The sequence below is a fragment of the Oncorhynchus mykiss genome, chromosome 10 (assembly GCF_013265735.2).
Source record: "Oncorhynchus mykiss isolate Arlee chromosome 10, USDA_OmykA_1.1, whole genome shotgun sequence".
NCBI lineage: Eukaryota > Metazoa > Chordata > Actinopteri > Salmoniformes > Salmonidae > Oncorhynchus > Oncorhynchus mykiss.
In genome coordinates, this window is record NC_048574.1 from 61869294 (window position 1) to 61889816 (window position 20523).

Genomic DNA, 20523 nt, shown 5'->3' on the forward strand with positions numbered 1-20523 from the left:
GGCAAACAGCTGGTAGAAGAGACTACTAATTCCCTAACCCAGTGCCTTAAAATAGGCTCTCTGCATTATCCAGCTCTTATTCCTAGATGGCACATACTCAAAAACTCAAACACAAACATTATGACTTGGCGTCAATTCCATTTAAATTCCAGTCAATTCAGAAAGTACACCACAATTCCAATTCCAATTATCTTCGATGATTTTCATGAGGTAAAATGGGAATTTGAATTGGAGTTTGTTTTACTTTTTGAATTGACTGGAATTGAAATGGAATTTACCCCAACCTTCAACATATTTAAGCTTATCCCCACATTCAGATGTGCATAAAATCTCTCTCTCCTCATCCATCCATCCTTCTCTCTCTACCCCCTAACCCCATCTCATACCTCTCTTTTCCTCCCTCCCTTTCTTTCCCTGTTCCCCAGCTGTTCTCCAGTGTATCAGAGGTCCACGGTTCAGGTTCTGACCCAGTTCAGTGCTCAGGGGGGCCAGGGGCAGCTGACCTACCTGCTGGGCTCCTCTGATTGGTTTGTGGATGCCACAGAGTTGGTCCGTAATTGGCTGAGGGTAGAGAATCCACGCGTGGCGGTCCTCGACAAGCAGAGCAATCTGATTGGTCTACACCCGGGGAAAACTTCAGTTCGTGTGAGTACCATAAGCTCAGCAAAAAAAGAAACGTCCTCTCACTGTCAACTGTGTTTTTTTGTTTTGTTTTACCCCCTAATTTCGTGGTGTCCAATTGTTAGTAGTTACTATCTTGTCTCATCGCTACAACTCCCGTACGGGCTCGGGAGAGACGAAGGTCGAAAGCCATGCGTCCTCCGAAACACAACCCAACCAAGCCGCACTGCTTCTTAACACAGCACGCATCCAACCTGGAAGCCAGCCGCACCAATGTGTCGGAGGAAACACCGTGCACCTGGCGACCTGGTTAGCTCGCACTGCGCCCGGCCCGCCACAGGAGTCGCTAGTGTGCGATGAGACAAGGATATCCCTACCGGCCAAACCCTCCCTAATCCGGACGACGCTATGCCAATTGTGCGTCGCCCCATGGACCCCCCGGTCGCGACCGGCTGAGACAGAGTCTCTGATGGCACAGCTAGCACTGCAATGCAGTGCCCTAGACCACTGCGCCACCCGGGAGGCCCTACTGTCAACTGTGTTTATTTTCAGCAAACTTAACAGGTGTAAATATTTGTATGAACATGACAAGATTCAACAACTGAGACATAAACTGAACAAGTTCCACAGACATGTGACTAACAGAAATTGAATAATGTGTCCCTGAACAAAGGGGGGGGTCAGAATCAAAAGTAACAGTCAGTATCCGGTGTGGCCACCAGCTGCATTAAGTACTGCAGTGCATCTCATCATGTACTGCACCAGATTTGCCCGTTCTTGCTGTGAGATGTTACCCCACTCTTCCACCAAGGCACCTGCAAATTCCCTCACCCTCCGATCCAACACCCTCCGATACAACAGGTCCCAGACGTGCTCAATGGGATTGAGATCCGGGCTCTTCGCTGGTCATGGCAGAACACTGACATTCCTGTCTAGCATGAAATCGCTCACAGAACGAGCAGTATGGCTGGTGGCATTGTCATGCTGGATGGTCATGTCAGGATGAGCCTGCAGGAAGGGTACCACATGAGGGAGGAGGATGTCTTCCCTGTAACGCACAGCGTTGAGATTGCCTGCAATGACAACAAGCTCAGTCCGATGATGCTGTGACACACCGCCCCAGACCATGACGGACCCTCCACCTCCAAATAGATCCCGCTCCAGAGTACAGGCCTTGGTGGAACGCTCATCCCTTCGAAGATAAATGCAAATCCGACCATCACCCCTGGTGAGACAAAACCGTGACTCGTCAGTAAAGATCACTTTTTGCCAGTCCTGTCTGGTCCAGCAACGGTGGGGTTGTGCCCATAGGCGACGTTGTTGCCGGTGATGTCTGGTGAGGACCTACCTTACAACAAACCTACAAGCCCTCAGTCCAGCCTCTCTCAGCCTATTGCGGACAGCCTGAGCACTGATGGAAGGATTGTGCGTTCCTGGTGTAACTCGGGCAGTTGTTGTTGCCACCCTGTACCTGTCCGGCAGGTGTGATGTTCGGATGTACTGATCCTCTAAGTTTTCATAACTGTGACCTTAATTGCCTACCGTCTGTAAGCCGTTAGTGTCCTAACGACCGTTCCACAGGTGCATGTTCATTAATTGTTTATGGTTCATTGAACAAGCATGGGAATCAATGTTTAAACCCTTTACAATGAAGATCTTTGAAGTTATTTGGATTTTTACAAATGATCTTTGAAAGACATGGTCCTGAAAAAGGGACGTTTCTTTTTTTGCTGAGTTTATAATACGAACAAGTAATATGATGTTGTATTTTGAATAGCATGGTGAATTTTAGTTGAGGGATGGTCATTACCAAAGTTGAGATCTGACCAAATGGGAGTAGATCACATGAGACTAGGAGTAAGATTTCCAATATATTTATTACCTATGGAAAGTAAACTTGAACAAGATACAAACAGCCAGTACCTTTTTATTGACACCCCTCTCTTGTCTCTCAGGTCATATCAAGCCAATGGGACGGTGTGCTGGGTAGCTGTGATGTCACTGTGACCTCTGAACCCGTGAACCCTGGTGACCTCTCAGTGCAGGTTGTGGGAGGACTCGGTATGTCAATCAAAGCAAGCCCTGCCCACCCTGCTGTTGTCACAGCAACAGTGACCGCATACAACATTCTCTACAACCATGGGCAGGTGAGTTCTGTGCTTTTCTTGACCCACTAACTTCACTAGAACGTTTTAGTTTTACATAACAGTAACTTCAGTGGGACGTTTTTTATATTCAGTGGTAGGACATTTGTGCTTCAGTATAGCATGACACTGAACATTTCTCTTTCTCTCTCTCACCCTCTCGCTCTGCTTCTCTCTCTCTCTCCCTCCCCGATCCTTCTCTCTCCCTTGCCCTTCTCTCTCCCCTCTTGCTGCTTCTCTCTCGCTCTCTCCCTCCCCCTTCTCTCTCTCCATTGTCCTTCTATCTCACCCCTCTCTCTCTCCACCAGGAAGCGTCCATCAGTGTCTGGCTCCAGTTCAGTGATGATAGCGCCACTTTGCTCTCCGCCTTCAGCCGTGGTACCTTCTCCCTGCGCATCTCCTCATTGGCAGAGACCGTGGTCACCGTGACGCCCGGCCCGTCGCTGCGCATCGTAGCCCAGGGCGAAGGGGGCGGGCCTTTACTGAAAGCAGAACTCCTGGTCACCACCTGCAAGCCAATGGCGAACTCCGTCGATGGGGACCTGGCCAATCCGAAGGAAGGAAGCGGGACCAGGAGGCTGGCTAAAGGATCTGGTTGGATCAGGGTGAACCTGGACTCTGACCTTCGTCCAATGGGGAGCGAGGAGGCGAACTTGGAGCAGCTCAACATTTCGGACATGTTGATGGAGTCATCTGACAGGGATGTTCAGTACAGCAACTTCCCGGACAATGACATCATCATAGGGAACGTCACTGCCGTCAGCGGCGACGACTACTACGACAAGGCCGGCGATGGGATGATCGCCAGGAACGACCTGGAGAGAGCGGTGTTGACCCCGAATCACGAAGAGAGCGCGGTGTACTTCTCTCCCGGGGTGGAGCGAGAGAGGGAGGAGAAACTGGAGGATAAAGAGATGGAGGTGGGTTTCGGGGCAGTTCTCTCCCTCCTCTGCCTCGCCGCACTCCTCTTCCTGGTGAATTGTCTGCCCTGCGCTTTGAGGGAGAGGAGGAAGAGGAAGGACATGAACGTGGAGGGGGTGGAGGGAGTGGTGGAGGAAGAGTGGGAAGAAGGAGAAGAGAAGGAGGAGGAGGAGGCAAAGGAGGTTGCAGAAAAGAACGAGAAAATAACATCATACCCCAGGGTAATATCACTTCATGAGACTACTACAGACGAGAACGAGAAAATAACATCATACCCCAGGGTAATATCACTTCATGAGACTACTACAGACGAGAACGAGAAAATAACATCATACCCCAGGGTAATATCACTTCATGAGACTACTACAGACGAGAACGAGAAAATAACATCATACCCCAGGGTAATATCACTTCATGAGACTACTACAGACGAGAACGAGAAAATAACATCATACCCCAGGGTAATATCACTTCATGAGACTACTACAGACGAGAACGAGAAAATAACATCATACCCCAGGGTAATATCACTTCATGAGACTACTACAGACGAGAACGAGAAAATAACATCATACCCCAGGGTAATATCACTTCATGAGACTACTACAGACGAGAACGAGAAAATAACATCATACCCCAGGGTAATATCACTTCATGAGACTACTACAGATGAGAACGAGGGGCAGTCAGATCAAAGCATGGACCATTAAGGCTTCATCTGAATAGGCACCCTAATCCCTTTTAAGGGCCCTGGTCAAAAGTAGTGTAGTATGTAGGGAATACGGTGCCCTTTTATTCAGGAGAGAAAGGTTGTTGATAAAAATCAACATTCTTAGGACAATTGACTAGATATTCCTGTCACTGTGTCACCAACAATGTATCTTAATGTCTTACAAGGTCGTCTTCGTATAGGCTAGTCTTTTTCTCAGTTGTTTCTTTCTGAATGTTTGTCTATCACACATACACACTAACTATCCATCAAATATGTGTGCAGAAACGATGCACTTACACGACTGTACATATCTGTCATATTTCTTCTATTGGTATTATTTCACATTCATCCATGTACAATTTGCCGTCATATCTTTTCGATTATAGGACTCAATGCAATCCGTATCCGCTGAAGTTCACCGCTATATTACAATTGAATTTTAAAGGCAATGTTCGCAGAGACTGAATTCACTCACGGTAAACGCTGAATATGTCGGCTCAATTGGAACTGACCTTTACATTTCGATCACGCTGTAGCGCTGAACTTCGGTGATGTGGATTGAATCAAGACCTTAGGCCTATTGACGGAATAGTATAGGGGTTGAAAAATCCTGGTAATTTTCCCATAATTCCCTGCCGAGCTGACTCCCAGTTGGACGATTCCCACATGGTTATTCCCTCTTGATTCCAGAGATTCTCCAACTGGGATTGTTGTAAGAACTGTGAATTTAGGGCAAGTTACCGTGATTTGCAACCCTAGTCCTGCACATTCTAGTCTTCTGGTTGATCTCCTAATCAACCAAGCGGAAAACCCACTTGTAAATAGACATTATAGAATAACTCATGTGAAACATGTTATTCTCCTGCTTGGCAAAGGTTGTCAACGAATTGAAAATGATTTCCTAACAATTTAAATATTTATTTTTGTATTTGATTTAGTGATAATTAGGAATAAGTTTGATTACTTGATCAACTTTTTAATGTTTTTTTTTTTTAATCTGGTCTAATTTATCAGTCAATCTGTCCAGAGTTTGTGTTTGTATACTGATGTGATTGTGCCTAGAGATATTTTGTCTGATCTGACCAGACCTCCAGCTCTGTGTCTGGAGGAGAGCGGTCTGGCCCATATGGCTGGCCAAGAGCTGTCATGTATCCCGCTACCTCCAATTGATGCTGAATGACACAGAGCACTCGGTTTCCTGGCAGTCTTCTCCAGCTAGTTCGACCCCCATGCCTGTTGTCTGCCTCAAGCTTCAGTCTCCAGGTGTTTCTTGGACTATGGTCCTGACCAGTAGAGGTCACAAACAACAGTGCTATTTCCCACTCCCATGTTGCCACCTAGTGTGAATTAAGGAGTGGCTCAAAAGGCTTTCACCTCATATGCGTGGAGTTGAGCCTGTGGTTGTGTTGACACTCATGATTGATGGACTGTGACAACTAATGAGGGTTTCATATTTGAGGTTCCCCTTCCTGTGAACACCAGTGGTGATGGGGGGGGGGGGAAACTTCTGGAAAGAGTAGAAACTTAGACACTTTTTTTAAACACTACTTTTTCCTTGGGTTTCCCTTCATAACCGCTGCTGGGGACTGTTCTGGAACCACAGGGGGAATCCCAGGATTTAACCGCCCCCGCTTATTCCATGCTTTCAGCCGACGCACCAATCCCCAATCTCTGTTTTGTTTTAACACCCCCTCCCCACTTTCCTCAGGCGGCCAGCGCCCCCACTCTGAACCCACTCCATGCCGGCATACTATCAGTGTTGGGAAAAGTACTCAATTGTCATACTTGAGTAAAAGTAAAGATACCTTAATAGAAAATGACTCGAGTAAAAGTCACCCAGTAAATTACTACTTGAGTAAAAGTCTAAAAGTATTTGGTTTTTAAATATTCTTAAGTGCCAAAACTATCAATGAGATCAAATTCCTTATATTAAATGTTGTGGAAATTCAACACAGGGACACTCAAAGTCAATATTAAATAAATCACTCTTTAATTGTCAGCAAGCTGGAGAGGTCACAGTCAAACTTATATGCACTTTAAAATCGAATTAGTAACTGATCCAAGCACAGGCAGGGACCAAGCATTATTTATGACAAAAATATGAACATTTTAGACTTTTACTCAAGTATCAAAAGTAAAAGCATATATTTTTTACATTAGTGGATAGCCAGGGGCACGCTCCAACACTCAGACATCATTTACAAACGAAGTATGTGTTTAGTGAGTCCGCCAGATCAGAGGCAGTAGGGGTGACCAGGGATGTTCTCTTGATAAGTGTGTGAACTGGACCATTTTCCTGTCCTGCTAAGCGTTCAAAATGTAACGAGTACTTTTGGGTGTCAGGGAAAATGTAGAGTAAAAAAAGTACATCATTTTCCTTTAGGAATGTAAATAGTAAAAGTACAGATACTCAACAAACAAAAAACACTCAAGTATTTGGACTGAAGTACTTTACACCGCTGCATATACTACCTCATTAGTGGCACCAGAAGGACCCTTTAAGCCACTCCAGAGCTCTAATATCAAGTGTTTGACCCTCATCAGACTTGCCAGTCTTAACTTTGCACGAGTGAGGCTTTGAAACGCCATTGTCAGTTTGGAACATGTATCATATTTTTGTTGAGTGTATTCATTTATCTAGGTGTATTGCGCTAGTGTTTAAGATGGGAATGCAGTAGTTGAAACCTCACATTCCTGTAGCCACTAAAGAAATAGGATGGTCAATTTGCCATGGGCTTGATGTGACTGACTGCTCGGGGATTGAGTTCGCCACACCAGTCTGGCAAAAGCTCATGTCATAACAGTACATGATCAATATCATAGATCAGAGTTATATTTTTCTTATAAAACTCACTGGAAATGTTGGGAGCTTGTAGATTGTGATTCTGGACAGGACATCTCTTTGAAACAATTCAGTCTATAGCCTGTACCCACATGTTAGGTAGGCTGTATGCCTTTAGGCCAGGATCCCCCAACGGGTGCCCTAAACTATTGCCCGTGCATGGTTTTATTTGGCCCCCCAAGTTTTCTGGGCAAAAAGAGATTTTCATTTTGAAAATCTGTTTCCAAGTATTCCCACCCATAATAGAGATGTGATATCGTATACAAAATGTAAGCAATGTTGGAAATGATTATGTTTTGGGCTTCTTGCGGTCAATTTGCAGTCTAGAAATTGTATGGAATTTTTTTTCTTCCCGCGGCTGAATGTAGTTGATGATCCTGCTTTAGACCCCCGAACCCCCTTAATAAAAAGTCAACCATGAAGCACTGCATTTATTGATATAGTGATATAGTACGACATGCTGAGTCACGTCCAATAACTACTGTGAAGCAGCTTTCATTTGCAAAGAGGAAAGAAGGACGGTACGTGTTACATTAACTAGATTGTTGGACAAAATAATACAATTCAAATTAAAATGGTGGCGCATTTTGTACCTCGTCAGTTGCTCCCTTTTAGATTAGTGATGTCTGGACTATGGAGTCCTTCACTCATTAGATGAACTACGTGCAGGTGGTTGTGACCGGAGGTTGCTTCAGAAATAATTGCCCACAAAATATTCAAGTATGAGCACGGAGTTGAGCAGGCGACCAAAATCTAACAACGCAGATCATAAAACGACCCCATTAATTACAGCGCGATTCTGCAACAGAAAGCAAAGACAGTTGACTACAATTTTCAATTAATTTTATGCAAACGAAATCAATTTCTTGATTCTGGATTAATACAATAATTGTCCATCTTAACCAAGAGCACATTTGTTTTACAGATTGTTTACAGATCTAAAACAAGTCAAGTACAGATGCAAAAGTGATCACATTATGGAAAAATATATTTATTTTGCACATGCAGATCCTTCTACACATTACATTACAAAATGGAATTTAACATGCTAGACAGTTGATAATATAACAAGTTGATAATATAAACAGCCATGACCAGACTGAGCAGGACAACATTTCCCTGTAAAAAAAAAAAATGTGTTGATGTATTTATGCCCTCTTGTGGATTATTTGTGTATGGCATGTGCTGAGATGATTTCAGGTAGGCCTCCGTGCTTCAGCTTCAAGACGCCGCGTCTTGAAGTATCGGTCATTTGAATCTCAGTTGACATGTCAGGTGTATCACCAGTGGTCCACAAAAAAAAATAACTCAAGGCTGTGAGCCTCCGGGATACGGTTTAAAGGACACTAGGCTACATCTTCTCATAGGTCAGTTCATGTCCACAGGTGTTACAGACCTTCCTGTAGAGATCCTCCTCTTCATCCACTATCTCCTCAGGGCCGTACTCGTGCTGGTGAGCACTGGTGTCCTTTGTCCACACGCTGCTCCTCACTGCACGGCGGAGCTCTGGTCACGACAGAGAAAAGAACAATCCAATAAATGATCAATAACAGGTGTGTAGGAATTATTCAATAAAGACAAAAGAGAAACCTGCACACTGTTTGCCAGTATCACTTGTGTTTTTGTGTTCACAGCCTTCTGATACATAAGCACAATAAGCCCCGCCCCCAAAAAATGGCAAGCACAAATGGCTTTTTCGTTTTAAGTCAACAATGAAGAAATAAAACAATAACCTGCTTTCTATAATCCACTGGAGGTGCTAGTGTTTTATCTATGTTCCTGTATCTCCCAGAGTTTTGTAATGACAAAAGGTGACTAATGGGGAAATTTAGGATCACTAAAGTTCATATTCAGTTTGGAGGGATTCATACAATGTTTAGCATGTAAATATATTTTCTATTTCCAGAGTTCTATTGGTGACACTCAAGGTGCAGGTTTGATGGTCAATAGACTCGATACTGAACGTTATTGTCATTGTAGACGGTGGTTGACGCCAGACTGGATGTACAAGGACCGAGGTCACACTGATTATTCACTGTTGTATTGTATTGATGATGTTCTGTCAACTCTGATTCTGTAGCAGTTGACAGTCACTGCCTTTTCGTTTAGACTCACAAGCCTCACAAGGGTTGGTGTTTCCAGAACATTTGGTGCTGTCTGATTAGGATATAAAGGCCCTGTCTCCAAGAGGCTGGTGTTTCCAGAACATTTGGTGTTGTCTGATTAGGATATAAAGGACCTGTCCCCAAGAGGCTGGTGTTTCCAGAACATTTGGTGCTGTCTGATTAGGATATAAAGAACCTGTCCTCAAGAGGCTGGTGTTTCCAGAACATTTGGTGCTGTCTGATTAGGATATAAAGGACCTGTCCCCAAGAGGCCAGTTAGACATGTTCTCTGCTGGATGATGTCTCCCTGTTGCAACTCGATTTTTAAACATGAACTTTACCAACAATTGCTAATCTGAGAATTCGGATTAGAAGTGACTTACTTATTGATATGGCATTATGTCTGAGTGAGGATCAGAAAACAGTGTTACTGACCTTTAACCTTTTTGTTGAAGCGCTTCTGCTTCTGCACCTCCCTGTTCTCCTCTCTGGCCTCCTTGGCCTCCTCCAGGGCCTCCTCAGAGCCCCAGACCTCTAAGGAGCGCTTCTCCACCTGGAAACACAGCACAACATCATGTTTACTGATCTAACCTAAATACGGCTGGGTCACGCAACGTAAAACGTTTTGAAAAGTTTGAAAAACAGACGCCTCACAAGTCCTCAACTGGCAGCTTCATTAAATAGTACCCGCAGAACATCAGTCTCAACGTCAACAGTAAAGAGGCGACTCCGGGACACTGGCCTTCTAGGCTGTTTCTCAAACTAGACACTAATGTACTTGTCCTCTTGCTCAGTTGTGCACCAGGGCCTCCCACTCCTCTTTCTTTTCTGGTTAGGGCCAGTTTGTGCTGTTCTGTGAGGGGAGTAGTACACAGTGTGGTACAAGATCTTCAGTTTCTTGGCAATTTCTTGCATGGAATTGCCTTCATTTCTCAGAACAAGAATAGACTGACAAGTTTCAGAAGAAAGTTCTTTGTTTCTGGCTATTTTGAGCCTGTAATCGAACCCACAAATAAATGCTGATGCTCCAGATACTCAACTAGTCTAAAGGCCAGTTTTATTGCTTCTTTAAATCAGAACAACAGTTTTCAGCAATGCTAACATAATTGCAAACGGGTTTTCTAATGATCAATTAGCCTTTTAAAATTATACACTTGGATTAGCTAACACAACGTTCCATTGGAACACAGGAGTGATGTTTGCTGATAATGGGCCTCTGTAGATATTCCATTAAAACATTTTTTTTTTAAGTCTGCCGTCTCCAGCTACAATAGTCATTTACAACATTAACAATGTCTACACTGTATTTCTGATCAATTTGATGTTATTTTAATGTACAAAAAAAATGTACAAAATATTTTCTTTCAAAAACAAAGACATTTCTAAGTGACCCCAAACTTTTAAACGGTAGTGTATTTACCATTAAATTTGCATTCATCATTAAGAAATGCATGCAACATTTTGAAACTGAACACTGTTCTTATAGACAAGTCCAGGTAGAGGTAAACAAACAATAGTAGGGGAAAACTGGTACAGTGGCAGTCAGTTGAGGACAAGGTGAGGGAAAGCTAGACTGGCATTCAAACTGATTGAAACAACATTGGTCAGAGCAGAGTGTTCAGTCTGGTTTTACCAGGCTGAGGGAAAGCAGCCGGTTAGAACCAGTGATGGTTGGTATCGGTTAGCTCGTCCTACCTGCAGCTTGAGGTAGAGTTTCATGTCTCCCCAGTGAGGGTTGTGTGGGTTCTTCCTCAGGACAAACCTCAGCACTGGCTCCCTCTGGTCCAGGTCACAGTCCTTCAGTAGGTAGAGCTGCTTAGCCTCCGTACGGGATATCAGCTTGTGTTTCACCTCGTTGTCTCTGATGGGAGAAGGGGGGGGGGGGGGACATTAACAGGGGGAAGACAAGATAGAATACCTCTTCAGATGCATTTTGGCATCCTCTTACCATTGAAGCACAATGCAATACAACGCAAGTTAAAGCACTGTATGTAATACTGCAGTGCAGGCAGTCTAGTGGTTAGAACGTTAGAATAGTAACCGAAAGGTTGCTAGATCGAATCCCCGAGCTGACAAGGTAAAAATCTGTCGTTCTGCCCCTGAACAAGGCAGTTAACCCACTGTTCCCCTGTAGGCCATCATTGTCAATAAGAATTTGTTCTTAACGGACTTGCCTAGTTAAATAATAAAAGTTTTATAGTGAATGTGGTTATAGTAAACCTGTTCTACTGATCAACTTGTCCTGCACATACAGTTCCAAAAGTTTAGACACACCTACTAATTCAAGGGTGTCTTTATTTTTACAATTTTCTACCTTGTACAACAATAGCGAAGACATCAAAACTATGAAATAACACATATGGAATCATGTAGTAACCAAAAAAAAAAAGTGTAAAACAAATAAAAAAATATTTATATTTGAGATTCTTCAAAGTAGCCACCCTTTGCCTTGATGACAGCTTTTCACACTCTTGGAATTCGCTCAACCAGCTTCATGAGGTAGTCACCTGGAATGGATTTCAATTAGCAGGTGAGCCTTGTTAAAAAGTTAATTTGTGGAATTTCTTTCCTTCTTAATGTGTTAAAGCCAATCAGTTGTGTTGTGGCAAGGTAGAGTTGGTATACAAAAGATAACCCTATTTGGTAAAAGACCAAGTCCATATTATGGCAAGAACAGCCCAAATAAGCAAAGAGTCCATCATTACTTTAAGGCATGAACGTCAGTCAATACGAAACATTTGAAGAATTTTGAACGTTTCTTCAAGTGCAGTCGCAAAACCCATCAAGCACTATGATGAAACTGGGTCTCATGAGGACCGCCACAGGAAAGGAAGACCCAGAGTTGCCTCTGCTGCAGAGGATAAGTTCATTAGAGTTTGCTTCACAAAGTTTAAGTAACAGACACATCTCAACGTTAACTGTTCAGAGGAGACTGTGTGAATCAGGCCTTCATGGTCAAATTGATGCAAAGAAACCACTTCTAAAGGACACCAATAAGAAGAAGAGACTTACTTGGGCCAATAAACACCAGCAATGGACAATAGGCCGGTGGAAATCTGTCCTTTGGTCTGATGAGTCCAAATTTGAGATTTTTAGTTCCAACCGCCGTGTCTTTGTGAGACGCAGAGTAGGTGAACGGATTATCTCAGCATGTGTGATTCCCACTGTGAAGCATAGAGGTGGTGGTGTGATGGTGCTTTGCTGGTGACACTGTCAGTGATGTATTTAGAATTCAAGGCACACTTAACCAGCATGGCTACCACAGCATTCTGCAGCAATGCGCCACCCTCTCTGGTTTGCACTTAGTGGGACTATAATTTGTTTTTCAACAGGACAATGACCCAACACACCTCCAGGCTGTGTAAGGGCTATTTTACCAAGGAGAAGAGTGATGGAGTGCTGCATCAGATGATCTGGCCTCCACAATCACCCGACCTCAGCCCAATTGAGATGGTTTGGGATGAGTTGGACCGCAAGGTGAAGGAAAAGCAGCCAAACAAGTGCTCAGCATATGTGGGAACTTCTTCAAGACTGTTGGAAAAGCATTCCTCATGAAGCTGGTTGAGAGAATGCTAAGTGTGCAAAGCTGCCAACAAGGCAAAGGGTGGCTACTTTGAAGAATCTCAAATATATTTTCATTTGTTTAACTTTTTTGGTTACTACATGATTCCATGTGTTATTACATAGTTTGTCTTCACTATTATTCTACAATGTAGAAAATAGTGAAAATAAAGAAAAACCCTTGAATGAGTAGGTGTGTCTAAACTTTTGACTGGTACTGTATGTGAACACTATTATGAGAAGCACACTGTACAATAATATATATATATATATATATATATATGTATATATATATATATATATATATATATATATATATATATATATATATATATATATATATAGTTATTTGTGCTTGTTGTCATTGACACAAGAATACTTTTACCTGCAGTTGTCACAGACTGCCAGATCAAAGCCGTTGCTAAGGTAGGAATCCATAAACGGCTTGTCACAGTCATCACACAGCAGATAGTCTGCCTCTATCACCGGGGCTAGGAAGACAGTCAGAGAGAGCAGAAGAACTCAACACTAGCCTGAATGCCAGTTAGTTTTCAAGAGCGCAGACACTGCTTATGGAATTGTGATGCCAAGCAGACTGGCACCCAGGCTCAACAATACACTACTACTACACTTAAATTATTACATTTGAGTCATTTTAGCGCACACACACATGTATCCAGAATCACAATCAATGCAGAGAGAGTGCTAGGAAGAGAGGTCAGCCAAGGTGTCTTGTCAGTAAAACAAGTATCTACTAGTCATTCAGATAGTGGTTTGTTGGTTGTCACTGTGCCATAAATAATGTATTATGCACATAATTTACAATAGTAATACCTGATTGAAAGAAACTGACTCCACTCAGCAACTGGCATGTGGTATTACATGAATCCACAAAGGGGCGCACATGAACAAACAATGCATCTTCCTTTGTTACACCAGACACACAGGAGGAGATATGATTACGTCTGAAGTTTACATCATGCAACAAATATGAATAGTTCCCCCTGCCATATTTGATTAACTATAAATGCACATACCTGGTTGATGCACCACTTCCTTTGTCCTTTGCTCCTCCTGTCCCTCCTCTTCTTCATCAATGAAGAAACCTCCTCCAGAGTCGACTATCTTAGCGACTTTAGCCGAGGTTCCACCCCCTTCTCCTGCTGATGGTCTGCTGGCCAGTCGGGCTTGCCTCAGCATCAGAGCCCGCTGTCTGTTTCGTTCGATCTTGGCTCTCATTGCGGGGGTCAGATCGCAGTTCTTGGCTTTGGACTCCGAAGGAGAGGAAGCATTATCCTTCACCGGCGTGGGAGGCTCCAACAGATCCATCGCAAAAAAAGCATGAACTAACTAACTTAGCTGTAGGCTAAACTCTCCAGCGTCTTGGAAATTGCAATTAAGTCAAGTTGTTTACCAGCAAGACAGCTGGCAGAGCTCTAAGAGGGGTACAATTGTTTGTGTTTCTAGATTTAACCCGTGGACACATCGGTGTGTTCGAGTTACCGGCGGCTGCCATTTGTCGGTCGCACAACCAACTTCCGGGTTGTTATAATGTCAAAATAAAAGTGCTGTTATGAAACTGATGCAGCTTCTCTATGTGACCGCGAGGTGTCGCCGGAGAGCGGACATATACCATCCCCATCCAGCACTAAAAGTATTCACAGCTTTATCCTGTTCCTTCTTGTCCATGTCCTTCATTGCTGGTCCATATCCTGAAAGACCCAGTGGCAATGTGCCATATCTGATGTAATTGGCTTGCTGTAGCAATATCTCTGCTTGGTAAAGAGCTAAACATATGGCTCTGACTCTACCTGCAGTGGCTGTTGTCTTGTTCATTATAAATGTTAATTCTCTGTTTTAATTAACTTGTATTATATTCTACCATGACCCACCCTGTTCTCTTTCCTTCCAAAGAATCAGGTAGTCCACACATTTTTATTTATTTTACCGTTATTTAACTAGGCAAGTCAGTTAAGAACAAATCCTTATTTTTAATGATGGCCTAAGAACTGCCTTGTTCAGGGGCAGAATGACAGATTTTTACCTTGTCAGCTCAGGGATTCGATCTTGCATCCTTTCGGTAACTAATCCAACGCTCTAACCACTAGGCTACCTGCCGCCCCATAGATAGGCAAATCTGGTAATGGTTCCCACCTAGCAACATAGGGTCATTCTCACAGTAACCAAAGCAGGGGTCACGACCCCACTGGGGGAACAGCAGTGGGGAGGCCCAAAAAAATACAATACATATATAGATTTTTTTTAAAGGAACAAAACATTAAAAGTACAGATTATTGGATGCGACAATATAAAAAAATATAAAAAACAACATTTTATTGAGTAAATGTATTTAATTTCGATAAGAGATGAAAGTGTAATTAATTGAAGGTTATTTGTTGATGTAAAAATCTAAATTGACTGATTTTAGGCTGTGCCATGTGATTTGGGGTGGAATGGGGTCCCCAAAAATTCTGGCGGAAAAAATAGGGTCCCCCGCTAAAAAAGTTTGAATAACCACTGCAGTAACCCATTAAGGGTGTCCATACACAATGCTTAGCATCTATTTAAAGCAGTGCAGCACAGGAGCTTGAGTCATTACCGATCTTAATCTCATTTTCACAGAGTTGCTTTAATCTATTGCTCTTTTCAGGGTATCACGGCGACCACTGCCAGTACACTGGAATATAGACTATATCCCCCCATATATTAGAAGGATAACACCAAGGTCAGCTTCAAAGTAACCTAACCTGTAAAGTAGTTTAGCTGTATACTAGTACCACAGGTGACTGGTGGCACATTAATTGGGGAGGATGGACTCATAATACCGTCTGGAATGGAATGAATGGTATCAAGCACATGGTTTCCATGTGTTTGATACCATTCCATTCACTCCATTCAAGATGTTATTATGAGCCATCCTCCCCTCACCAGCCTCCTGTAACCAGTGCCCTTCTCTACTACACTTCTATCCTATACTTCTGCTACACAGTGCCTTCTTACTCTTATAAAAGTCATGAGCATATTATTTTATCTCGACATGGTAATAGACAAGAGCATTTAATCAAGGATCCACCCCTTTTTTTTTTAATTTTCACCTAAAATGACATACCCAAATCTAACTGCCTGTAGCTCAAGCCCTGAAGCAAGGATATGCATATTCTTGATACCATTTCAAAGGAAACACTTTGAAGTTTATGGACATGTGAAAGGAATGTAGGAGAATATAACACATTAGATATGGTAAAAGATAATACAAAGAAAAAAACAACTGTTTAAAAAAGCAAAAATTGAGAAAGGCCATAATGTATTATTCCAGCTCAGATGCAATTTAGATTTTGTCCACTAGATGGCAGCAGTGTATGTGCAAAGTTTTAGACTGATCCAATGAACCGTTGCATTTCTGTTCAAAATGTTGTATCAAGACTGCCCAAATGTTTATTAATAACTTTTCAAGTTCAAAACTCTGCACTCTCCTCAAACAATAGCATGGCATTCTTTCACTGTAATAGCTACTGTAAATTGGACAGTGCAGTTAGTTTAACAAGAATTTAAGCTTTCTGCCAATGTCAGACATGTCTATGTCCTGGGAAATTTTCTTGTTACTTACAACTTTATGCTAATCGCATTAGCCTACGTTAGCTCAACCGTCCCGTGGGGGACCCACCGATCGTTTGGAGCAGGTTTGAAAGCCATGTAATGTATTAATTCTGTAAAGATTTCTGTGTCAGAAGGCTCACGGTTCCTGTACTGAAATCCATATGCATGCAATTGTACAGCCAACAGGTTCACAGCCAAAGAACAGGCACACAGCAGAACAAACATGTCTGTCCCGTCTTCTTTACCTCATTCTACCTTTCTATCAGGTGATGGCTAACTGCTGCCTCATGGCCTGCCTATGTAAGGGGCCGTGGGGGGAGGGGGACAAGAGAGAGACCTGAAGAGAGCCAGTACAGGTCAGATAAGTTGAGCTCACCTTCAGCAGAAAGGCAGCAGAGCGTTACAGCACTAATGGCTCACGTGTTTAGCCTGACCTCACCACCACCAGCTTTAGTCTCCAGAAGAAGAAGAAGAAGAAGAAGAAGAAGCTGTTGAAAGGATTCTAATACTACCCTCCCCCCTCCTGCCCTCTGTCCATCCCTGAGTGTGCTTACCTACAGCGCCATATGACAATGAGCCTCCATAAGGACAGGTCTTTGACAGACGCCCAGGTCTACACATAGTACTGTAGGTCTATAGCGAATACAGTGTGGCTTTTAAGTCTTGGTGACATTGTATTTCAAATCAGATATTATTTTATAATATTTATTAAAAAAATAAAAAAGCATCTCAATGAGTCTAAAGTCCACTGATGTTACCACAGAAAACATAATAAACATTTCCTTTACCAATAGCTATGTCTTTGAAAATGTGCAACAATTGTAGTACATTTACATTTTGGTAGTTTAGCAGACGCTCTATCCAAAGCGACTTACAGTCAGTGCTCTCAACTAAAGGTAGATAAAGCAATCAGGAGATAGACTTCTGCCCTTTGGGCCCTTCTGGCTCAGACAAGGCTTACTTACTTAAAGGGATACTTTGGGATTTTGGCAATGAGGCCCTTTATCTACTTCCCAGGAGTCAGATGAACTCGTGGATACCACTTTTATGTATCTGCGTGCAGTTTGAAGGAAGTTACTAACTAGCGTTAGCTCAATGACTGGAAGATTAGACTTCCAGTCATTGCGCTAATGCTAGTTAGCATTAACTCATGAAACTACCTCTAACTTCAGTCATACTGGACACAGAGACATACAAATGGTATCCACGAGTTCATCTGACTCTGGGTTTTTCAGACCCTTTACTCAGTACTTTGTTGAAGCACCTTTGGCAGCGAGTCTCGTAGCAAAGGGTCTGAATACTTATGTAAATAAGGTATTTCTGTTTTTTATTGTAATATATTTGTCAAAAGTATTTAAAACCTGTTTTTGCTTTGTCATTATGGGGAATTGTGTGTAGATTGATGAGGATTTTTTTTGTTTTTAATCCATTTTAGAATAAGGCTGTAACTTAACAAAATGTGGAAAAAGGGAAGGGGTCTGAAAACTTTCCGAATGCACTGTATATACAAAAGTATATGGACACCCCTTCAAATGAGTGGATTCGGCTCTTTCAGCCACACCAGTTGCTGACATGTGTATACAATTGAGCACACAGCCATGCAATCTTCATAGACAAGTCAATTCGTAAAATGTATGCCCTGCTAGAGCTGTGCTGGTCAACTGTAAATGTTATTATTGTGAAGTGGAAACGTCTAGGAGCAACAATGGCTCAGGTGCGAAATGGTAGGCCACAAAAGCTTACAGAACGGGACCGCCGAGTGCTGAAGCGCATGCTCACTACAGAGTTCCAAAATGCCTCTGGAAGCAACGTCAGGAGCTTCACGAAATGGGTTTCCATGGCTGAGCATCCGCACCCAAGCCTAAGATCACCATGCGCAATACCAAGCCTCGGCTGGAGTGGTGTAAAGCTCGCTACCATTGGACTCTGGAGCAGTGGAAAAGCGTTCTCTGGAGTGATGAATCACGCTTCACCAATCTGGGTTTGGCGGATGCCAGGAGAACGCTACCTGGCCCAATGCATAGTGCCAACTGTAAAGTTTGGTGGAGGAGGAATAACGGTCTGGGGCTGTTTTTCATGGTTCTAGGCCCCTTAGTTCCAGTGAAGGGAAATCTTAACTCTACAGCATACAATGACATTCTGAACAGTTCTGTGCTTCCAACTTTGTGGCAACCATTTGGGGAAGGCATGACAATGCCCCCGTGCACAAAGTGAGGTCCCTACAGAAATTGAGATTTTTTTTTGTTGAGATCAGTGTGGAAGAACTTGACTGGCCTGCACAGAGCCCTGACCTCAACCCCATTGAAAATCTTTGGGAGGAACTGTAACGCAGATTGTGAGCCAGGCCTAATCGCACAACATCAGTGCTCACTAATGCTCTTGCGGCTGAATGGAAGCAAGTCCCCGTCGCAATGTTCCAACATCTAGTGGAAAGCCTTCCCAGAAGAGTGGAGGCGGTTATAGTAGCAAAAGAGGGACCAACTCCATATTAATGACCATGATATTGGAATTAGATGTTCGACGAGCAGGTGTCTGTATACTGGTCATTTAGTGTATGTGTATCAACCTACTAGTAGAGCTATTTTGGTTATTACACTATACAAACTGTCTTATGTAACCATGCCAAACATAACATATGATACTAAATTGAGAGCCATAGATTTACATTGACTATGTTACGTCTAGTCTTTGAGGCCAGGCTACAATAAAATGGCCTGGTAGGATAAGGCCTATCAATAGGGTTGGGTTCTGGTCTTTCTAGCAACATGATCTCACGTTTTCACCTCAAGTCAAATAAAGACAGAAGAGATTGATTCCTGTCACGTGGCCGGGTAGGCAGGTGCACAAGGTAGAGGGGGAGGAGTCACCTCACCACAGGATTGACTGTTAGTGTCTGTAAGCTCCACCCCTTCGGTGCTAAGGAAATTTTAGAGCAGATTTACATTAGCTATTCACAGTCTACAGTTGGAGCCTACAGGAACTTGTCATTCAGGATTGGCTTTACTGGCAAATTCCTCACCACCTACCTTTTTTTCTTCTGTACAGCATCCAACAGGAGACTGCAAGTGTGGTAAATTATGACTTTTCTTTCAATTGTTACGCATTGTTTTGTGAGGATTTATTTTTGCTCTGAAGATATTTTTGCATTTGATATTGCATTGGTTTGGATGGTGGTTTGCAAGATGAACTAGGTGGTTAGTTGATTGGCTTTGGTCTGTGTTATGCAATTATGCAACAGAATAGGGCTCATCGTTGATCTAAGGATATATTTGCTGTTTACAATGTGCTACATTCCTTTTGAGTCTTATCGTTGGAGGAAATTGCCAGTCAAGAAATGTGAACTGTAAGCTTGGAGGTTTTAAATTAGCCTAATTGGTTTAGCAATTCTAAGCAGCTATCACCTATCACCTCACCTAACACACGACTTCTGCTTTTAGATATCTGCTCTGTCATAACCACACGAACAGATGCGTCTTTTAAAGATATTGGAAAGATTTTCAAGATACTTTCCCACGGTTTTGATAACCATAATAGCCTAGGCTAAGCTTGGTTAAGCAAAGCTTGTGGGTACTGATGCAGGTACATGGAGAAATCAAACTGTAATCAAGTCAACCGAATGCATTTGAAGTAACTCGCTTCGTGCAAAGTATTCATATTTCAAAATCAATATCTATTATGTTTCATTAAGCAATGATTTTGATTTATGTGAGAATGCCATTCAGCTGAGATTCGATTTACAACAGCACAGGCTTTTTAAAATCAGTGAGTTTACAAATATTAGAGATAGCTGGGTAGGATTCATCTGTAAAGTAGCGCGGCTGTAATTTCATTTATGGTTACTTGCAAACACACCAACTAGAGTATATACATTAGATTGGACAGAAAATAGTGATCTATCGCAGTGTTCCTCAAGCCCTGGTCAGTAAACGGCACCGGTCCCTGGGATAGTGCTGAAGAATCCCTGAAACCAATTTAGCAATTTACCAATTTTGATTAAAGTGGAATTCAAAGAAAGAAGGA

General features: G+C 42.8%; 2 protein-coding genes across 2 annotated transcripts; one reads left to right on the forward strand and one right to left on the reverse strand.

Moving 5' to 3' along the window:
- The first annotated feature begins 359 nt into the window (after positions 1-359).
- LOC118936725 (transmembrane protein 132D-like) lies at positions 360-7706 on the forward strand. The gene is made up of 3 exons (XM_036933582.1): positions 360-645; positions 2577-2768; positions 3074-7706. Exons 2-3 carry the CDS (start codon positions 2685-2687, stop codon positions 4394-4396), a joined length of 1407 nt encoding a protein of 468 aa, XP_036789477.1. The 5' UTR covers positions 360-645; positions 2577-2684; the 3' UTR covers positions 4397-7706.
- A 504-nt stretch (positions 7707-8210) lies between these two features.
- LOC110534453 (DNA repair protein complementing XP-A cells homolog) lies at positions 8211-14454 on the reverse strand. The gene is made up of 5 exons (XM_021619322.2): positions 13944-14454; positions 13292-13397; positions 11041-11206; positions 9781-9898; positions 8211-8746 (listed from the first exon to the last, which is right to left on the reverse strand). Exons 1-5 carry the CDS (start codon positions 14233-14235, stop codon positions 8592-8594), a joined length of 837 nt encoding a protein of 278 aa, XP_021474997.2. The 5' UTR covers positions 14236-14454; the 3' UTR covers positions 8211-8591.
- Positions 14455-20523: the final 6069 nt, after the last annotated feature.